This window comes from Syngnathus floridae, chromosome 19 (genome assembly GCF_059516105.1).
Source record: "Syngnathus floridae isolate MCC-2025c chromosome 19, RoL_Sflo_1.0, whole genome shotgun sequence".
In the NCBI taxonomy this organism is placed as follows: domain Eukaryota; kingdom Metazoa; phylum Chordata; class Actinopteri; order Syngnathiformes; family Syngnathidae; genus Syngnathus; species Syngnathus floridae.
In genome coordinates this window covers 3625733-3640674 of record NC_142431.1, presented here as the reverse complement: position 1 = coordinate 3640674, position 14942 = coordinate 3625733, and the positions used below count along the sequence as shown (strand labels likewise).

The window sequence follows — 14942 nt, the reverse complement described above, 5'->3', positions numbered from 1 at the left end:
TATCTACCAGTAAATGAATCAATTTTGAGAAAGAACTTTTATTTTACAGAGAGTGCAACATAATATCGGTCAAAGCTAATTTAAAGTCAATGATCGCTAAAAAAAGAGGAAACATTCATTTCTAGGTCAAATTGTTACAAGAAAAAAATCTGGTTAAAACCAAGTCTCAGGAAACAAAACAGCATTCCTGCACTTTATTTCCAATGTAACAATTTTAACCTCTGCATAAAAATAACCCCTTATATTAACAGAACACAAATGAAAAAAAAATAGATGTCCATGTTATGGATGTGAAAGTACTTGACACAAATCACAAGGAAAACAGAATAAAAAAAATAAAAAAGGAGACATTTTATGAATTCTACTTTGGGGGATCTGTGTTGATGCCATATTTTTCTTTTAGGAGCTTCAACTGTTCCTCTTTCTTTTTTGTGTCCATTTTCTGGAATGCCTGTAAAAATCACACAAGACAAAAAACAATCATTTAAATTAAGATTTAAATACATGCTACAAAGTTAGAAAAACAGCAACATCAGGAAATTAAATTATGCTGATTTACAAAATTAAAAAAAGGAAAAGGCATGCACATACCCTGTTTGCGTTGTAGTACAGAACAACCAAGTAGCGGTTGCAAACGTTGAAGCCTGACAGATGATCGCAAGCATTTTTGGCATCGAAAATATCTTCATAAACCACATAGGCTGTTCCTCTTGTTTCCGGTGTGTTACCTCTGCAAACAAAGCATGCTCAATGAATTCAAGCTGATACATATTCTTTCTCAAGCTTCTTTCCAGGATGTCGGAGCACTGACCGCTAAATACTTGACATACTTACGTTCTGATTTGCCGTATTGGTCCATATTTTCCAAAGATATCATACATCTCCTCCCCTGTGATCTTATAGGGAAGGTTCCTAATGTAGAGGATTCTGTTGACCTCTGGAGGAAGTCTTATCTGCAGATTGACATTCACAGAATAACATTAGAAGATCAATCATCCATCTATGGTCATCATTTGGGTCACATTCGAGGTCAAAGGGCAGATATAAACATGCTAAACATTTGGTCACAGTGGTGCTATAAAATCAACGTACATTTTACAAACATCCCAATGACGTAATGCTAAATGCGTTAAGATAGACATTTCAATAGGTTAGATAAAACTATGAGGAAAAATTAGTTTTGTGAGGTAAAATTAACGATCGGTAGGCCCAACTATGATTGCGTTGGTGGGCTATCTAGTTAGCAAACAACGGTGTGCTAAACATTGAGCAACAGAGTGCAACATTTACCTCAAACAATATTAACAAAAACATGAAGTAAGCACTTACATTCGCACGTTTCGCTGCTTGCATAGCCATGTTGACTAAGTTTCTTTGTTTTAGTGGGAGAGATTGAAAATGTAGGATAACAACAATAGCGTGTGTACGCCGTCAACTCAAGATTGGAGCGTCGCCTGTTGATGACACACTTCCTGTATCGGATTTGGGCTAGCCTGCCCCCTACAGGGCAAATGGAAAATGACGCTAGTTTTTAGTTGTTGCTAGTTTGGACGCAGTTATTAGTTGTGCACACTTTTTATGTGTAGGTATTGTTTTGTTTTTTGAATCATATATTCAAAGAAAAAAAAAGAAAGAGAGAAAGGAAAAAAAAAATAATTTCCGACTCGAGGAAAAAGTGGGCGTGTCTTCTACTATTGCACCTACAATCTGCGTTAAACTAAGGTAATCATTTTACTGTCGACGTTTGCTAGTTTTAGAAAAGTTGAATGTTAATTTGGACTCACTTACGTGCAATAGTGCACGCCAGTACAAAAAAAAACATCAACTAAATTAACATTACGGGTGTTATCCGCCACTTTTCGGAGGCTGCTCCTTAATTTAGCGAATTAGCAACTGCGTGGAATTGGGCGGAAGCTCATTGGATGGGACAATCAACGCCATTAGCTACCCGAAAATCTGCGCCATTGCCAAAATAACAACAAAAGGTGAGAAATTGTACATAAGACAACATTCTGTTAATGTAAACATTTTTTTAGTGCTTCCCGTTTTTGAAACGTCAGAGGGGGCTTGGAGCCACGTTTGTGCTCGTTGTTCGTCACGGTGAAGCTAATCTAGTTATACTACCACAAGGCCGCGCGGAACACGAGGACTGTCGCGTAAATTGACTATTGGAAAAAGAACCAAATATGACTGTTGGACAAAAAAAATAAAAATAAAAAATACACCTACTGGCCCGCTTCGTCATAATGTCTATTTATTGCGATATGGCCTCTGTTTCTGTAGCTCATCATTGTATTTGCATGCAGTCAATGCCTCAATGAAATCAAATGGATTCGCTCAGTACAATTACAAATCTTTATTTAAATTGGCAATTACCACAGTACTAAATATTTGCCAATATATACAGAGTTGTGCTTATAAGTCTACACAAGCAAGCAGAATTTGTGAAATGTGGCATGTTTAGTTTGCTGTATGTATGTAAATGGCATGTTTAGTTTGCTGTAAGTATAACTAATCACTGAACTGGGTTATTTTGTTGCTACTGCCTATCTCGATTATATTGTCAATAAATAAATGAATTGGATAGAAAACAAGCTGTGGAAAAAAAAATCTAATTTTTATGTTTAATCATGCAGCCCCAACTAATGTAATCGATTTACAACATGCCAATATATTTTTTCCAGATCATTCATCGCTCTCAAACAACAATTGAAAGTGACAAATGATGACGAGTGAGTGAAACTGCAGCAATGTCATCCATCCCTCCAGCACAAGGCTCTGACGTAACAATCTTGATCACAAAAGTTGACTCATATCCCGTTTGTACATTCATAGAATTCTGGGCCAAATTTGGCCTGGCTAGTGCCACAGATTATCAATCTCTGGCGGAAAATATTCAATCTCCTGTAAATATATTTCAGGAGTTTGAAGGAAATCCTGGTGACTTGTGCTTAATTCACATCGATGGTACATGGTATAGATCCCGCATAGTCACAAAAAATGGATCCAACTGCCAAGTCTTACTCATTGACAAAGGGATCACATGTAGTACCACCACAAAGTTATTGGCTTGGGGAAAGAAGGAGCACTTCCACCTACCACCTGAAGTGGAGCTTTGCGTGCTTGCCAATATATGGCCACACGCTCCAGAAAATAGATGGTCTCCATTCGCCCTCGAATTCATGCAGACTCTTCGAGGCAAGACCGTAAAAGCACATGTGCAAGATGTACTAGTAAAACAAAGAAAATTTCTTCTGGACATACCATACATAACCGGACAAATGTATGAAATGGGATTAGCAAAGAAACTGGATCCAAGAATGTTCTTGGATTTCGTTCTGTTACCAGATTCTGAAGCTGAAAGGTTTCATCAGACCTCCATGGGTGAAGTTGAGCAGCTACGCAAGAAAGATCTGTACATGTTTCCAAAGTTGTCCACAGGAGCTGTGGAGACTATTGTCGTCACCGAAGTGACCAATCCACAGCGTATCTTCTGTCAGTTGAAGATTTTTACTGAAGAGTTGAAAGGACTCTCGGAGCAAATCACACAGCGCTGCAAGGGCAGGATGGTCAGTTGTGCCGTGGGTCCTGAAATGATCGGATTTCCTTGTGCTGCAAGAGCACATGATGGCAATTGGTACCGCTCTCTTCTTCAACAAGTATTCCCAGGAAGCCAACTGGTGGAAGTCCTGAACGTTGACTATGGTACCAAACAAGTGGTTCAAATAGACAATGTAAGACCACTGGCTCCAGAATTCTTCAAAATGCCTGTTGTGACCTATGTATGCTCACTCCATGGAATTTTTGACAAGGGGGTTGGATGGACAAGCAAGCAGATCAACTATCTCAAATCCCTACTCCTGCACAAGACTCTAATTGCTAAATTCCAGTATCAAAGTATTGCAGAGGGTGTTTACTATGTTACACTCTATGGTGATAAAAATATAAACCTCAACACCATGTTTTGTTCTCAGGAGAACTCTCTGCTGGAGAGCAGAGAAACACTTTGTGATTATCCAACTGGAAATATGACTTACAGCATCCATCATCCACCCCAGTTTCAGATTACTGAAGGAATCATGCTAGCTTCTGGCCTGACCGATGTGGTTGAAGCTAAGACGGAGAGACTTGACACGGTTGAGAACATTTTACCCGGATCTTCTCATGTGGCACGCGTGTCTCATGTATCCCACCCAGCCGAGTTTTGGATCCAAATGCAAAACTGTGCAAACGTGCTTGATGAATTAATTGAGAATATTTTCCAGTTGTTTAAATCTTCAGACGGTAAACATGTGATGGAAGCACCTGCTCTCGGTGCCTGCTGTGCAGCCAAAGCGTCCGATGGGGATTTCTACAGAGCTATCGTGTTAGAAGTCGGAGAAACAAAAATCAAGGTGTTCTTCATGGATTATGGAGACACAGAAGAGGTTGATGGCAGTGACATCAGAACCCTTCCTGATGCATTAAAACAAATGCCACGGCTTGCACTGAAATGTTCCTTGGCAGGACTCAGGCCAAAAGGTCTCGGATGGAGTTCTTCCGCCATTAAGGTTTTCATCAAAATGATCACAGACAAACTGCTCAATGTACATGTGATGGAAAAACACAATGATACCTTTGTGGTAACATTGACAGACCCCAAGTCCAAAGAAGAAAAAGATATTGGGAGGCTACTGTGTTCTTCTGGCCTTGCCGAATGTGACGAGATGAAAAAGACATCTCGGATCTCCACTGCAAAATCCGAAACTGGATTCTTGAAAGAAAGTGAGGCTTCTTTTAACACCCAGGATCAAATCCATTCCCCATCCAACGACCTTCAAATTGCAAAGTTCAAGGAAAACATGTTTACCGTCGGCAGTATCCTCGATATCCATGTGTCGTGCATCGAGAGCCCCAATTCTTTTTGGTGTCAACTCGTTAAATACTCTGACAAGCTGCAATCGCTGATGTACGACATGCAGGCACACTACGCGGGCAGTATTTTCGAGCCTCTTCGAGAAACATCCTGTGTTGTTCGACACCCTCAAACTGGATATTGGTACAGAGGTCTTGTGATTCGCAAACACCAAACGACTCATGTGACTGTTCTCTTTGTGGACTACGGTCAAACGATGACGGTCTCTCTCCACAACGTGAGGAACATCCGTCGTGAATTTTTTGATCTGCCCAGTCAAGCTTTCCGCTGCGGTCTCTACAACCCCCTCGAGGTCATGTCAGTTGAAAAAAATTGGAACGAAAAAGGGAAAGAAAAGTTTCTCAACTTTGTGAAAACAGCTACCTCCAACTTTGTACCGTTAAAGTGTACAGTCTATGCAGTCATGTACAATGAAGAGAAATTAATTGTCAACATTGTGGATCTAGAAACTCCCTTTGAGAGCATTTGCACCAGTATGGCCGAACTTGCCCTTTTCACACCTGGGAAGAAGGTGCACGAACCATCTTACCGTTTGGACACGTACTACCACTCAACACACAACGTCAAAGTCGGAACCGAAGAGCAAGTCACAGTCACGTGTGTAAACAGTGTCGGTCAGTTCTACTGCCAACTTGAGAAGAACGCTGATGCACTGAAGGATCTTAACAAGATGGTCAACAATCTCTGTAAACAACTTGGCAATGTGAAGCCACCGCCGTTATTTCAAAAATTGTGCTTTGCAAAATATACTGATGGGCTTTGGTACAGGGCACAAATCAAGGCCACTCAGCCATCCATCCTGGTTCACTTTGTCGATTATGGCAATACAGCCGAAGTGGACAAATCGGACTTGATTCCGGTTCCCAAAGAAGCCAAGGACATAATGTCCGTCCCTGTCCAAGCAGTCATGTGCCGACTCTCTGATGTCCCACTTTATGTTCCCAGTAAGGTGAATAACTGGTTTGAAAAATCTGTGACAGACTGTCAATTCAAAGCACTAGTTTTAGCCAGGGAACCTGATGGGAGTCTCCTGGTTGAACTTTACCACAATGGAACTCAAATCAATTCAAAAATGAAGGACATTTTTCAACTCCAGAAGCACACTGGTCCCTACCAGCATCCGAAAGCTCCTCAGAATGCAAACCGGGGCAAAGAAGCAATGTCCTTTTCTCCTCAAGTCATCCAAAAAAACAATACACTTGACCCCAAACCAGTACATCGAGCGACACAACCTTCAAGAGCGAATCTGCAGACTGAGCAGACGGTTAAAAACGCCTCGAAAGAACTGTATCGAACACCAAATCAAAGGCAAAATCAGAACAAGCACATTTCTAAAACTGAAAATAAAGAAAATCTCACAAACTCAACATTGGACACCAAATCACCACCAAAATACGGCAACCTTCCTCCCCAAACCGATGATCCAAAACTTCCTAAACTCGAAGACTTGCCCAAGAATTCAATCACGTTGGATATGGAAGCGGATGTTTATATTTCACATTACAACAGCCCAACAAGTTTCTACGTACAACTCGTGAGAGAAGAGGATGAAATATTTTCCCTCCAGGACAAACTTAACGACCCACCAACCACTCCCAAAATCAGCATCACGAAGATAGACGTAGGTGACCTAGTTCAAGCTGTGTTTCCTGATGATTCCTTGTGGTACCGGGCAGTTGTGAAACAAGTGCTCTCTAATTCTTTGGCTCTTGTAGAGTATGTTGATTTTGGTAACACGGCGGAGTTAGCGTTTTCCAAATTAGCCAAACTCAATCAGGATTTTATGCAGTTGCCAAGGTACAGCACACATTGCATGCTGAGTAAAGCCGAGTCTTTGGAGATACTTGATGCTGAAGTGGTGTCCACTCTGAAAAACCATATTGGCTCAAATGCAGAGAAAATTCTGAAATGTCAATTCGTGCAGCTGTCAGATGTAAAGTGGCGAGTTACTCTAGACGATAATGGTGTGCAGGTCACATGTCAAGCGCCGGCGAGATGTTCAGACATCCCATCAGACAGTGAGAACAAAATGGAAAGCAGCTCCGAAAACTCACCGAATTTCAATTCTCTCTGTTATCAACATTTGGAATTTACAGAAGGACAACAGCTAGACGTTTACATCTCTGTTTTTTGCGATGCTCATAAATTTTGGTGTCAGCTCGCCGACTCGCTCGCCCTGGATGAGATATCTGAAAGTCTTTCGGAAATCGGAAATGCGGCTAATGACACACCTGATGGCCCTCTCTCACCTGGCACACCTTGCATTGCATTTTATGCCGAGGAACAACTTTGGCACCGTGCTGAAGTACTCGATAACGATGGAGATGTGCTGTCAGTTGTGTTTGTAGACTATGGAAACACAGCGGAAATTTCCGGCACAGACGTGAGGGAAATAACCCCTGACCTTTTACAAACTCCATCACAGGCATTTCTGTGTACGCTTGAAGGTTTCGATGAGTCTCATGGCTCCTGGAGTGCTGGAGCTTTCGATGAAATCTTTTCAATTGCACAAGACAAACTCTTGCAGATGACTGTCACTAGAGAAGATGGAAAAAACATGTACATTGTGAAATTGGAGTGTGAAGGTCAAAGGTTAAATGAGACTATGAAAAAGTGGTGGATGACCCCCACACTGGAAAACAAACTGGATGAAAAACTCGACTCAATTGATGTGTCTGCCAAGAAAACCGAAAATGAAAACCCTGAGAGTGAAAACACAAGAGGAGCTTCTCACGTTGGGATGGATCAGAATGAGGGTGTAGTAACAAGTACTCCAAAGGACTTTCGAAGCCATGTGGATCATCTTCACACTTCAATTCTTTCTACTGTGGAAGAAATGTGTGTGTCTGAAATTCGGAGCCTAAATGAAACAAGTGAAGAGGTAAACACGCTTTTGATTCCTGAGATTGAAATCAGCGTTTCACAACTTGATAGTGGAATACAAGAAAATGTGTTGCCCCTGAAAATTTTTGAGAAGAACATCATTGAGAGTGACCAAGACTTCGTTGAGGCCGCGAATGAATCTGGGATTCCATTGCCTCCATTTGATGTGGCGGATAACCTCGTGTGGGACTGCTCTGTTGTCCAGACCTGTTCTTATGGTAAGTCCTTTCTGTCGGCTTGTGGAAATGCTAGCCGTAAGTGGCTGGTGAGCAAAAAAAAAGTTCATGTCAAGCTCTAGATGGACGTCACGTTTGATAATATTGTATGATTTTTTTCCAGATCCAAATGTTTCGACTGATGACAAGAAAGTTGCAATTCCAGCTATGAGTGGGAAAAATGTGACGATGGTAAATTGTATACTTTGGACTCGTACATTTGCTTTGAGTGTCTATGGAATATTTTACCCTCACATTTTTAGAAGTAATGAATTACTCATGGACCATTAAGATTAATCAAATTTGCTCTAAAGTATTAAACACTATGACCGAGTAAAAACAGGATCATCTGGTTGACTGGTTCTAAACTAAGTTCTCATTATCATGCATGCGGATAATTAACTTGTTCACTGTTTAGTTCTTTCAGTAGATGGGAAAAGTTTCAATGCCAATGTCGAGCAATTGACACCAAAATATATTTTGTCACCTTTTAAAGGTCTGTCATGATGCTGTCGTGAACAACGTGGTCCCTCAGGCGACAGCTGTTGACACCTCTGAAGGATCTGAACTGGTATGCTATTTTTTTTTTTAAAAAAACACTGTACTATAATAATAATATATTAAAGTGCATTTTTGATTTCCTGTCAAGTGAAGAACATTATTTTAATTATTAGCAATGAATTCTCATCTATATTTGCGAGATGGAGTGAAATGCATGTCCGGTGTTGCTGTCTTGTAGATTCCAAGTGAATCTTTTCTTGTGCCTGTTCTTCAGCAGTTACAAGGTAAGCATTTTTCCTAAACACAGATGTACAATAATTTGTAAAGAACACAAAAAAAAAAAAATGTCGAGGCACCACTGCATTCAAATTTCTTGATGGTGAATTCTCTCAAGCGTGGGAGCTAACAGTGCTGGATATTGTTTGTCGAACAGATGCCCCAGAACAGAAAAGTGAAGATGATGTCATCCCACAGCATGAAGATACACACGCAAAAGAAATGGTACTGCCAACTCTCTTTTGTCCCTCTTGCAAATTGCTCATGGAATAATCTGTTCTCTTTTAGAATGCAATTCAGGATGAGACGTTGTTTGAAGAGAATGCTTCTTCAGGTTTGTTCTTGTCAGCTCCAAATATCAAAACGCAGGAAAACTCCTCATTTAATAGTGTTGTTAAAAGATGGATATTTTATTGCCCACTCAGATGCTCCTCCTTTTGACACTGACTTCAGCAAGTCACATATCGGCACAGATTCCGTTCCAGATGTAGTCGTAAGTTAATTAGCACTTTTCTAAGTTTTGCTTGTTCGAGAAATGTCATTTAGGTTTTGTTATATTTTTTTAGGGTGCCGTGGCTGAGGAGGTGATCGATTCCGATGAGGCGTTGACAGGTATGATTTGATGAAATTGTCATCCATGAAGCTTCTTGACATGCCATGTGATAATCATCCAGTAGAGAGCAGTATTTCCACCACTGCTGCTACTCTACAAACTTTCCTAAAAAAAAAGTCAAACTGAAACCCTTACAAAAATCTTAAAGATATGTGCATAATCTTTCTGCCTGAAAAACAAGATTAAATCATCTAACATCACATTTGCATTTCAGAAACCGATGAACAGAGTGATGGCGTAATGGCTGCGAGAAATTGTTGTCACATCAGGGTGACACGGGAGGAAATGGTATTTTGCATCACACTGAATTTCCACATGACTTGCGTACATATCTGCAGTGTTTTGTTTGTTTCACTCTGCGTTGAAGTCATAACAACCATGGATGGGTCTTTTTTTTTTTGTAGAAGGCCAAACCAACATGCTAACCTCGACTTGGGTTTATCATTTCGAAAACATGATTAAAAATAGGAAACACAATTTTTAAAATATTACTACAACCGGACATTTGTTGCATGTACTGCAAAGCCACATCTAAGATCTATTTAATATTTATTATAGGTCCCGAATGAACCCCTGCTTCCTTTTGATTCTCCTATTGAGCAAGTAATTGGTAAGTTATGTGCAATATTAATGGCACAATATATTAAATTTACTGTATGGACAGCAAAAACAGGGCTTTACAACTGTTCTTGATGGGAATGTTTTTTTTTTTCCTTTCATATTTTGATCAAGATGAACATTTACCATAAGTTCACGCTAACGTTTACAGCCAATAATTAAAAACTGTCTTGACAGCTCTATCGTTAGACACGGAGGCAGGATACCACACACATCTCTCTCCAGATGAGGTAGTCAGTATTCTATGAATAAAACCATCTTGAGTCATAAGCATACACTGATGCTCCTACTTTTCAGAACGATGTTGAGGAGGTGATCTGTCTTATCCAAGACATGTGTTTGACAGATGCCCACAACAAGCAAGTTTATGAGGCTGCCATGCTCGGTAATAATAGACTTTGATTCTCTATGAAGAGAAACAATGGCTACATGATTAACATAGATCCTCACATGGTTTGTAAAATGTGATGCTAACAATTTCCTGTTGTAGACCAGGAAGAGGTGGACCTGGAGAATTGGGATGACAAGGTAAGATGAATTGTTGGAATTCTCAGTGAACGATTGATTTGTTTTTAATGATAATCAATTATCCTAATTTAAGTTTGTCCCATACCTCTGTGGTGAAAACACAATGTGATTATTTTTCCAAGGATTCTAGTGATGCGGGAAATGCTGGTCCATTGTCCCCTGATGACAGCGCTGGTAAGTGTAGAGAAAATTGTGTTTTAAAATAAGTGTTTTTCGTCAGTGATCATGATGTGATTATTTATTTATTTTTAGGTGATGTCTTGTCAGACCCAATTCAGTTGCCTGTGGTCGTCAAGGATGAGACAGAGGAGTGAGAGCCAATACATTTTGTTCTTGAAGTTTTCTGTGTTTGGTGTTTGAGAGTAGCACAAATGTTATTAGTAAATGTTTTGGTTTGCACTTTCCTTTTTGGTTAATGAGCATTGAAAATAAGACTGTTGGTTACAAAACTGGTTTATTAGTGTGTGCACAAAAAATAGACTATAGTAAATAAAATAAATGGCGAGAGTTCAACATACATTTTTATATGTACTGTACAATTATTCACAGTTCCTCCTGATTGATACATATAGCCACATTTTGTTCATTGATTTGGCTCATGATTTAAAAAAAAAAAAAGTTCACATGCATACACACCAAATACGATGGTTGAATTTTGGAGGAGCTATGCGAGGTTTCAGTAACACAACACAAACTATTACAGGACGTATTTTGATTATTTTTTTTTTTTTTTTAATTAAAATGCTGGTGACTTTAAAGAGATAAATAATACTTTAAAGAAGTCAGTTATGTTCATAAAGAAATGTTCTTAAAATGTTATTTTGCTTAACATTGTGGGGGGTCATCTCAAGTGTTCACAGTGGCTTAATGTCAGATGGCTGACTGAAGCAAATTGACATTAGTTCCTGGAATGAGGTTTTCGTCATTCCCTTCAATCAGATTGTCCCACTGATTAAAGTTCTTTTTCAAACCTTGGAGAAAAAAAACAATTTCAGACACTATTCACATTTGAATTAACAGGTTTTGGTTAAGATTAGTTTTACCCAGGTGCCGCTGCAGAAATGCGAGCGATGCTTTGTTTGAGAGGTCGATCCCAATTGCTGGGTCGATGTCCCCTCTGAGCTTCATCAACTTGCCGATCAAGTTTCCTGCCAGAAAGGTGAAGTCTGGGAAAGACTGGTGCACTGACCCTCTGAAGGAACAAAGGCAGCAAAATCCATCAGGAAAGAAATTGCCGCTAACAGTGTCATTTTCTACTCATGCTACCTGATGGTCATCATTTTTCTCTCTATGTCCGGCGAGTCCAACTTTTTGATACGCTTAATGTTCGCTGGCCAGTGGAACCTCTCAGAGTTGACAAAAAAGATGGGCTGATTCACTTGGGGGAAGATTTCATCTTTTAATGGGAACATCCAGGCATCCAGCGCGACAGCACACCTAAAAAGGTAGATCAAGGTAAAAGAGAATTATCAAGGATGCAAAAAGATTATTTTTAACATGATTTCAACAAACTCATTGTGGTTATTGATATTTGGGGCAGGTATGATGCAGTTGGAAGAAGCATGGAGAGAAGATTATGGGCCTCTCACCAAATGTCAGCTGTGATAGGATCCAACTTATTTATGGCCCTTTTGAAGGTAAGTAATATAGCAAATTAATAGATGTGAGGAACTACACTTACTTGAATTTTGCCTCTCTGGCTAGAGCTTCTATGACGGTCGCTCCACCAAAGGAATGGCCCATTATAGCTACTCTGTCAAGATCCATTGAGTTCTGCAGGACATTTTGATACAAGGTATCACACAAAAATCAACTATGCAAAGCAATTATGATTTAAAATATACAGTATTCCCACAGAAACCATTGAAATTGACACCTAAAACTATTAACGTCAATTAAATCCATGTAACATAAAACATTATTGTGGCGGCTTAACTTTTAATTGACACAGAAAAGGTAACATTTATGCATAGCCAACAAAAATGTCATTGATCTAAGCATTATGAAGATGCTAATAATTAAAAAAAAAAAAAAATTACGTTACCTCCAAGGTCTTCCAGTCAAATTGTGTATGCAAAACATTTTCCATCGGAAGCCCTGAGTTTATGTCTGCAAGTTTCTGAAGTGCACGGACGCATTCATCAGCCCTCTGTTGTACCTGGAAAAGACAGAAGGTTTTTACACCTTACTTATGAAAAACAATTTTGTATATTTCACCGCTCCAGATGTCTGAGCATACTTGCTGATATCTGAGGGGGAACTCTTGCTCCCCTTGTTGCAGACTCCTGTAGTACATCCACTCCCTCATCAGGGTGTCTGTGAGGGACGTTTTCAAGGAATTTTCATTGGTTGTCTCCATTTCGTACTTTTGTTGCAAGGTAAATGTGGCTGAGGCAGATTGGTCTCTGCGGGAGAGAGAGAGAGAGAGAGGCACATGTTTTTTTTTTTTTTTCCTTGACAAACTTCATCATAAGCCAAAGAGTAACACTACATTTGAAAGCTTGGTCACATGCTCCTCCAACTGATCAAAATCACATGTGTGCATAAGACAGACCAAATGTGGGCTGCAAATTTGCACCCAAGATTAGATTTCCTAAAATTGTCCCATTACACAACACAATTAAAATAGAACGCATTTTGCTGATTCATGACATTGAAGAAGTTCCAATCCGCATGGTTCGTTTGTGAATTTCCTGTATGCATGTTCACTATCAGCATCACCGGAAAGAGGGATGTTAAAAAAAAAAGATACCCATGCTGTAAATTTGCACTACTTGAATTAACTATTTTTGGTCAGAGTTGTGGACAGTGATAATAAGTTAAATTTAAACTTTCATATGTACAGTGTACACATACCTGTGTTCCACAGAGGCCACAATGAAGCCTTGAGAGGCTAGTTCTGTACATATACAAGAATACAAAGTCCTAAAACAAGGGGGAGGGAAAAAAACCAACTCAGATCATTCCTAAAAAAAATGAAATGTGTCAAATTCCAACAAGGATAGTACCTGAAGGCCCCCAAACCATGTGAGAAGATAACTACTGGGCATTTTTCATTTGCGCTTAATGGAGCGTCTAAGTAGGCTGGAATCTTAAATGACCCTGGAAAAAAAAGTTTGACAAATAAATCATAATAAATCATGTTTTTAAAAGTTTTTAAAACATAACGTTTTCTTCCTCAATACATTTATTTTAAAGACACAGTGTAATAGTGAATGGGCTTAAATTTGCTATATGTCATGATGAATTACCAAAGAGGCAGTTGAATATTCTTTCACCAAAAGTCCTGTTGATTTTCATAAAGTCTGCCAGGCCGTTAAAGTACTCTCTGCTCGGAATCCAGTTTGGCAACTCGGATTTGTCTGTCTTCTGGCAAGGATAGTAAAGGCGGAAGAAGCTGCCCTGTTGGCAACACAAATGCAAAAATATATTACCATAAAAATAATCACACTGGCTCTTGTTCTTCCTCATCTTGAACTTTACCTGCACTGTGTGATCCATCATAAAGTCAGTACATCCTGCAGCATTTGGGCCCTTGGGTGGAGGGATTTCCAGGTTGTTACAGAATACATTTCCCATATCTGATTTTTTAAATTTTACACCTCCTCTGAACTGTGGACAAAATTAGGACATGGATTGTGTTAAGTTAAAAGGATATACGTATATTATATGCAAGAAAACAAGTATTGCTACATGAAACTGGTGATGACATGTTTAGGAATTTGATGAAATTTCTTTGGCGATCATAAGTTTGAAACTCCCAATAAACAACCAACAAAGATTTGTGATCTTACATTAAATGTGACATAAAAGTTTATAAATCCACGTAGCTTTGTAAGCGGAGACATGATCGATACCGTTACAACTAAACTGGATATACGAATTACAATGAAGGATAAACTCAAGCTTAGTTTGAATTTAGAAAAAATCGAGGAAGACACTGTCCTTAAAAAAAAAAAAAAAACGGGACACTAACGTTTGGTTAACGCAGGGACAACAAAAATGACAGCTTACCTGGCGAGGTAAATCCTGATCGAATACTACTGAGCAAAGTTTCGACAGTCCATGTCGCAACATTCAAATGACTTGACTTTGTCCAGTTCGAAGTGTGAGTCACGAGGGAGTGGTTTTGACAGGTTCGAATCCCCTAACCCACGACTCCAGCATCGAAAGCCTTCCAATAAAATTATAAATCCTTCGAAACTCGTACTACCCGCACCGTTATAAACATAGTGCACGATTCGAATTATAAACGTCTCTATACAGTCAGACTCATTTAGCCCGTCTAAATAAATATGACATTGTTCACATCCGTAGATTCATACTAAAATAATCCCAGCGTAAACAATACACGAGCGTAACGTAACTACACTAAATACCGGAAGTATGACTG

General features: G+C 39.4%; 3 protein-coding genes across 5 annotated transcripts; 1 reads left to right on the top strand and 2 right to left on the bottom strand.

Annotated features, from left to right (window-relative positions):
* Nucleotides 1–22: 22 nt before the first annotated feature.
* sf3b6 (splicing factor 3b, subunit 6) lies at nucleotides 23–1488 on the bottom strand. The gene is made up of 4 exons (XM_088362620.1): nucleotides 1330–1488; nucleotides 835–953; nucleotides 592–730; nucleotides 23–451 (listed from the first exon to the last, which is right to left on the bottom strand). Exons 1-4 carry the CDS (start codon nucleotides 1357–1359, stop codon nucleotides 362–364), a joined length of 378 nt encoding a protein of 125 aa, XP_088218746.1. The 5' UTR covers nucleotides 1360–1488; the 3' UTR covers nucleotides 23–361.
* Nucleotides 1489–1718: 230 nt separating this feature from the next.
* tdrd6a (tudor domain containing 6a) lies at nucleotides 1719–11068 on the top strand. Of its 3 annotated transcripts, XM_088362607.1 has the most exons (17): nucleotides 1719–1985; nucleotides 2685–7796; nucleotides 7893–8016; nucleotides 8138–8205; nucleotides 8510–8584; nucleotides 8753–8798; nucleotides 8948–9015; nucleotides 9079–9124; nucleotides 9216–9283; nucleotides 9357–9402; nucleotides 9618–9691; nucleotides 9962–10013; nucleotides 10199–10251; nucleotides 10319–10406; nucleotides 10512–10549; nucleotides 10672–10723; nucleotides 10802–11068. In XM_088362607.1, the coding sequence occupies exons 2-17, from the start codon at nucleotides 2751–2753 to the stop codon at nucleotides 10861–10863; spliced, it is 6006 nt and encodes a 2001-aa protein (XP_088218733.1). In that variant the 5' UTR covers nucleotides 1719–1985; nucleotides 2685–2750; the 3' UTR covers nucleotides 10864–11068. The 3 variants fall into 3 exon arrangements, with proteins under 3 accessions (XP_088218733.1, XP_088218732.1, XP_088218731.1); XM_088362606.1 differs by having other exon boundaries at nucleotides 2685–8016; nucleotides 10521–10549; XM_088362605.1 differs by having other exon boundaries at nucleotides 2685–8016.
* On the bottom strand, nucleotides 10987–14938 carry pla2g7 (phospholipase A2, group VII (platelet-activating factor acetylhydrolase, plasma)). The gene is made up of 11 exons (XM_088362609.1): nucleotides 14564–14938; nucleotides 14033–14161; nucleotides 13801–13951; nucleotides 13558–13651; nucleotides 13406–13474; nucleotides 12789–12954; nucleotides 12594–12707; nucleotides 12231–12322; nucleotides 11816–11986; nucleotides 11593–11741; nucleotides 10987–11520 (listed from the first exon to the last, which is right to left on the bottom strand). Exons 1-11 carry the CDS (start codon nucleotides 14624–14626, stop codon nucleotides 11420–11422), a joined length of 1299 nt encoding a protein of 432 aa, XP_088218735.1. The 5' UTR covers nucleotides 14627–14938; the 3' UTR covers nucleotides 10987–11419.
* Between the last annotated feature and the right edge of the window lie 4 nt (nucleotides 14939–14942).

Excerpts from the sequence above, each read along its gene's own strand:
- sf3b6 (XM_088362620.1), bottom strand. The coding sequence starts at position 1,359 with ATGGCTATGCAAGCAGCGAAACGTGCGAAT. Across the intron at positions 731-834 it reads CCAATACGGCAAATCAGAAC|AGGTAACACACCGGAAACAA; the intron begins GTAAGTATGTCA and ends CTTTGTTTGCAG. Across the intron at positions 452-591 it reads TGTACTACAACGCAAACAGG|GCATTCCAGAAAATGGACAC; the intron begins GTATGTGCATGC and ends TGATTTTTACAG.
- tdrd6a (XM_088362605.1), top strand. The coding sequence starts at position 2,751 with ATGTCATCCATCCCTCCAGCACAAGGCTCTGACGTAACAATCTTGATC. Across the intron at positions 10,014-10,198 it reads TCCTATTGAGCAAGTAATTG|CTCTATCGTTAGACACGGAG; the intron begins GTAAGTTATGTG and ends CTGTCTTGACAG. Across the intron at positions 10,550-10,671 it reads TGGAGAATTGGGATGACAAG|GATTCTAGTGATGCGGGAAA; the intron begins GTAAGATGAATT and ends TATTTTTCCAAG.
- pla2g7 (XM_088362609.1), bottom strand. The coding sequence starts at position 14,626 with ATGTTGCGACATGGACTGTCGAAACTTTGCTCAGTAGTATTCGATCAG. Across the intron at positions 13,475-13,557 it reads CATGGTTTGGGGGCCTTCAG|GACTTTGTATTCTTGTATAT; the intron begins GTACTATCCTTG and ends CCCTTGTTTTAG. Across the intron at positions 12,955-13,405 it reads GTGGCCTCTGTGGAACACAG|AGACCAATCTGCCTCAGCCA; the intron begins GTATGTGTACAC and ends TCTCTCCCGCAG.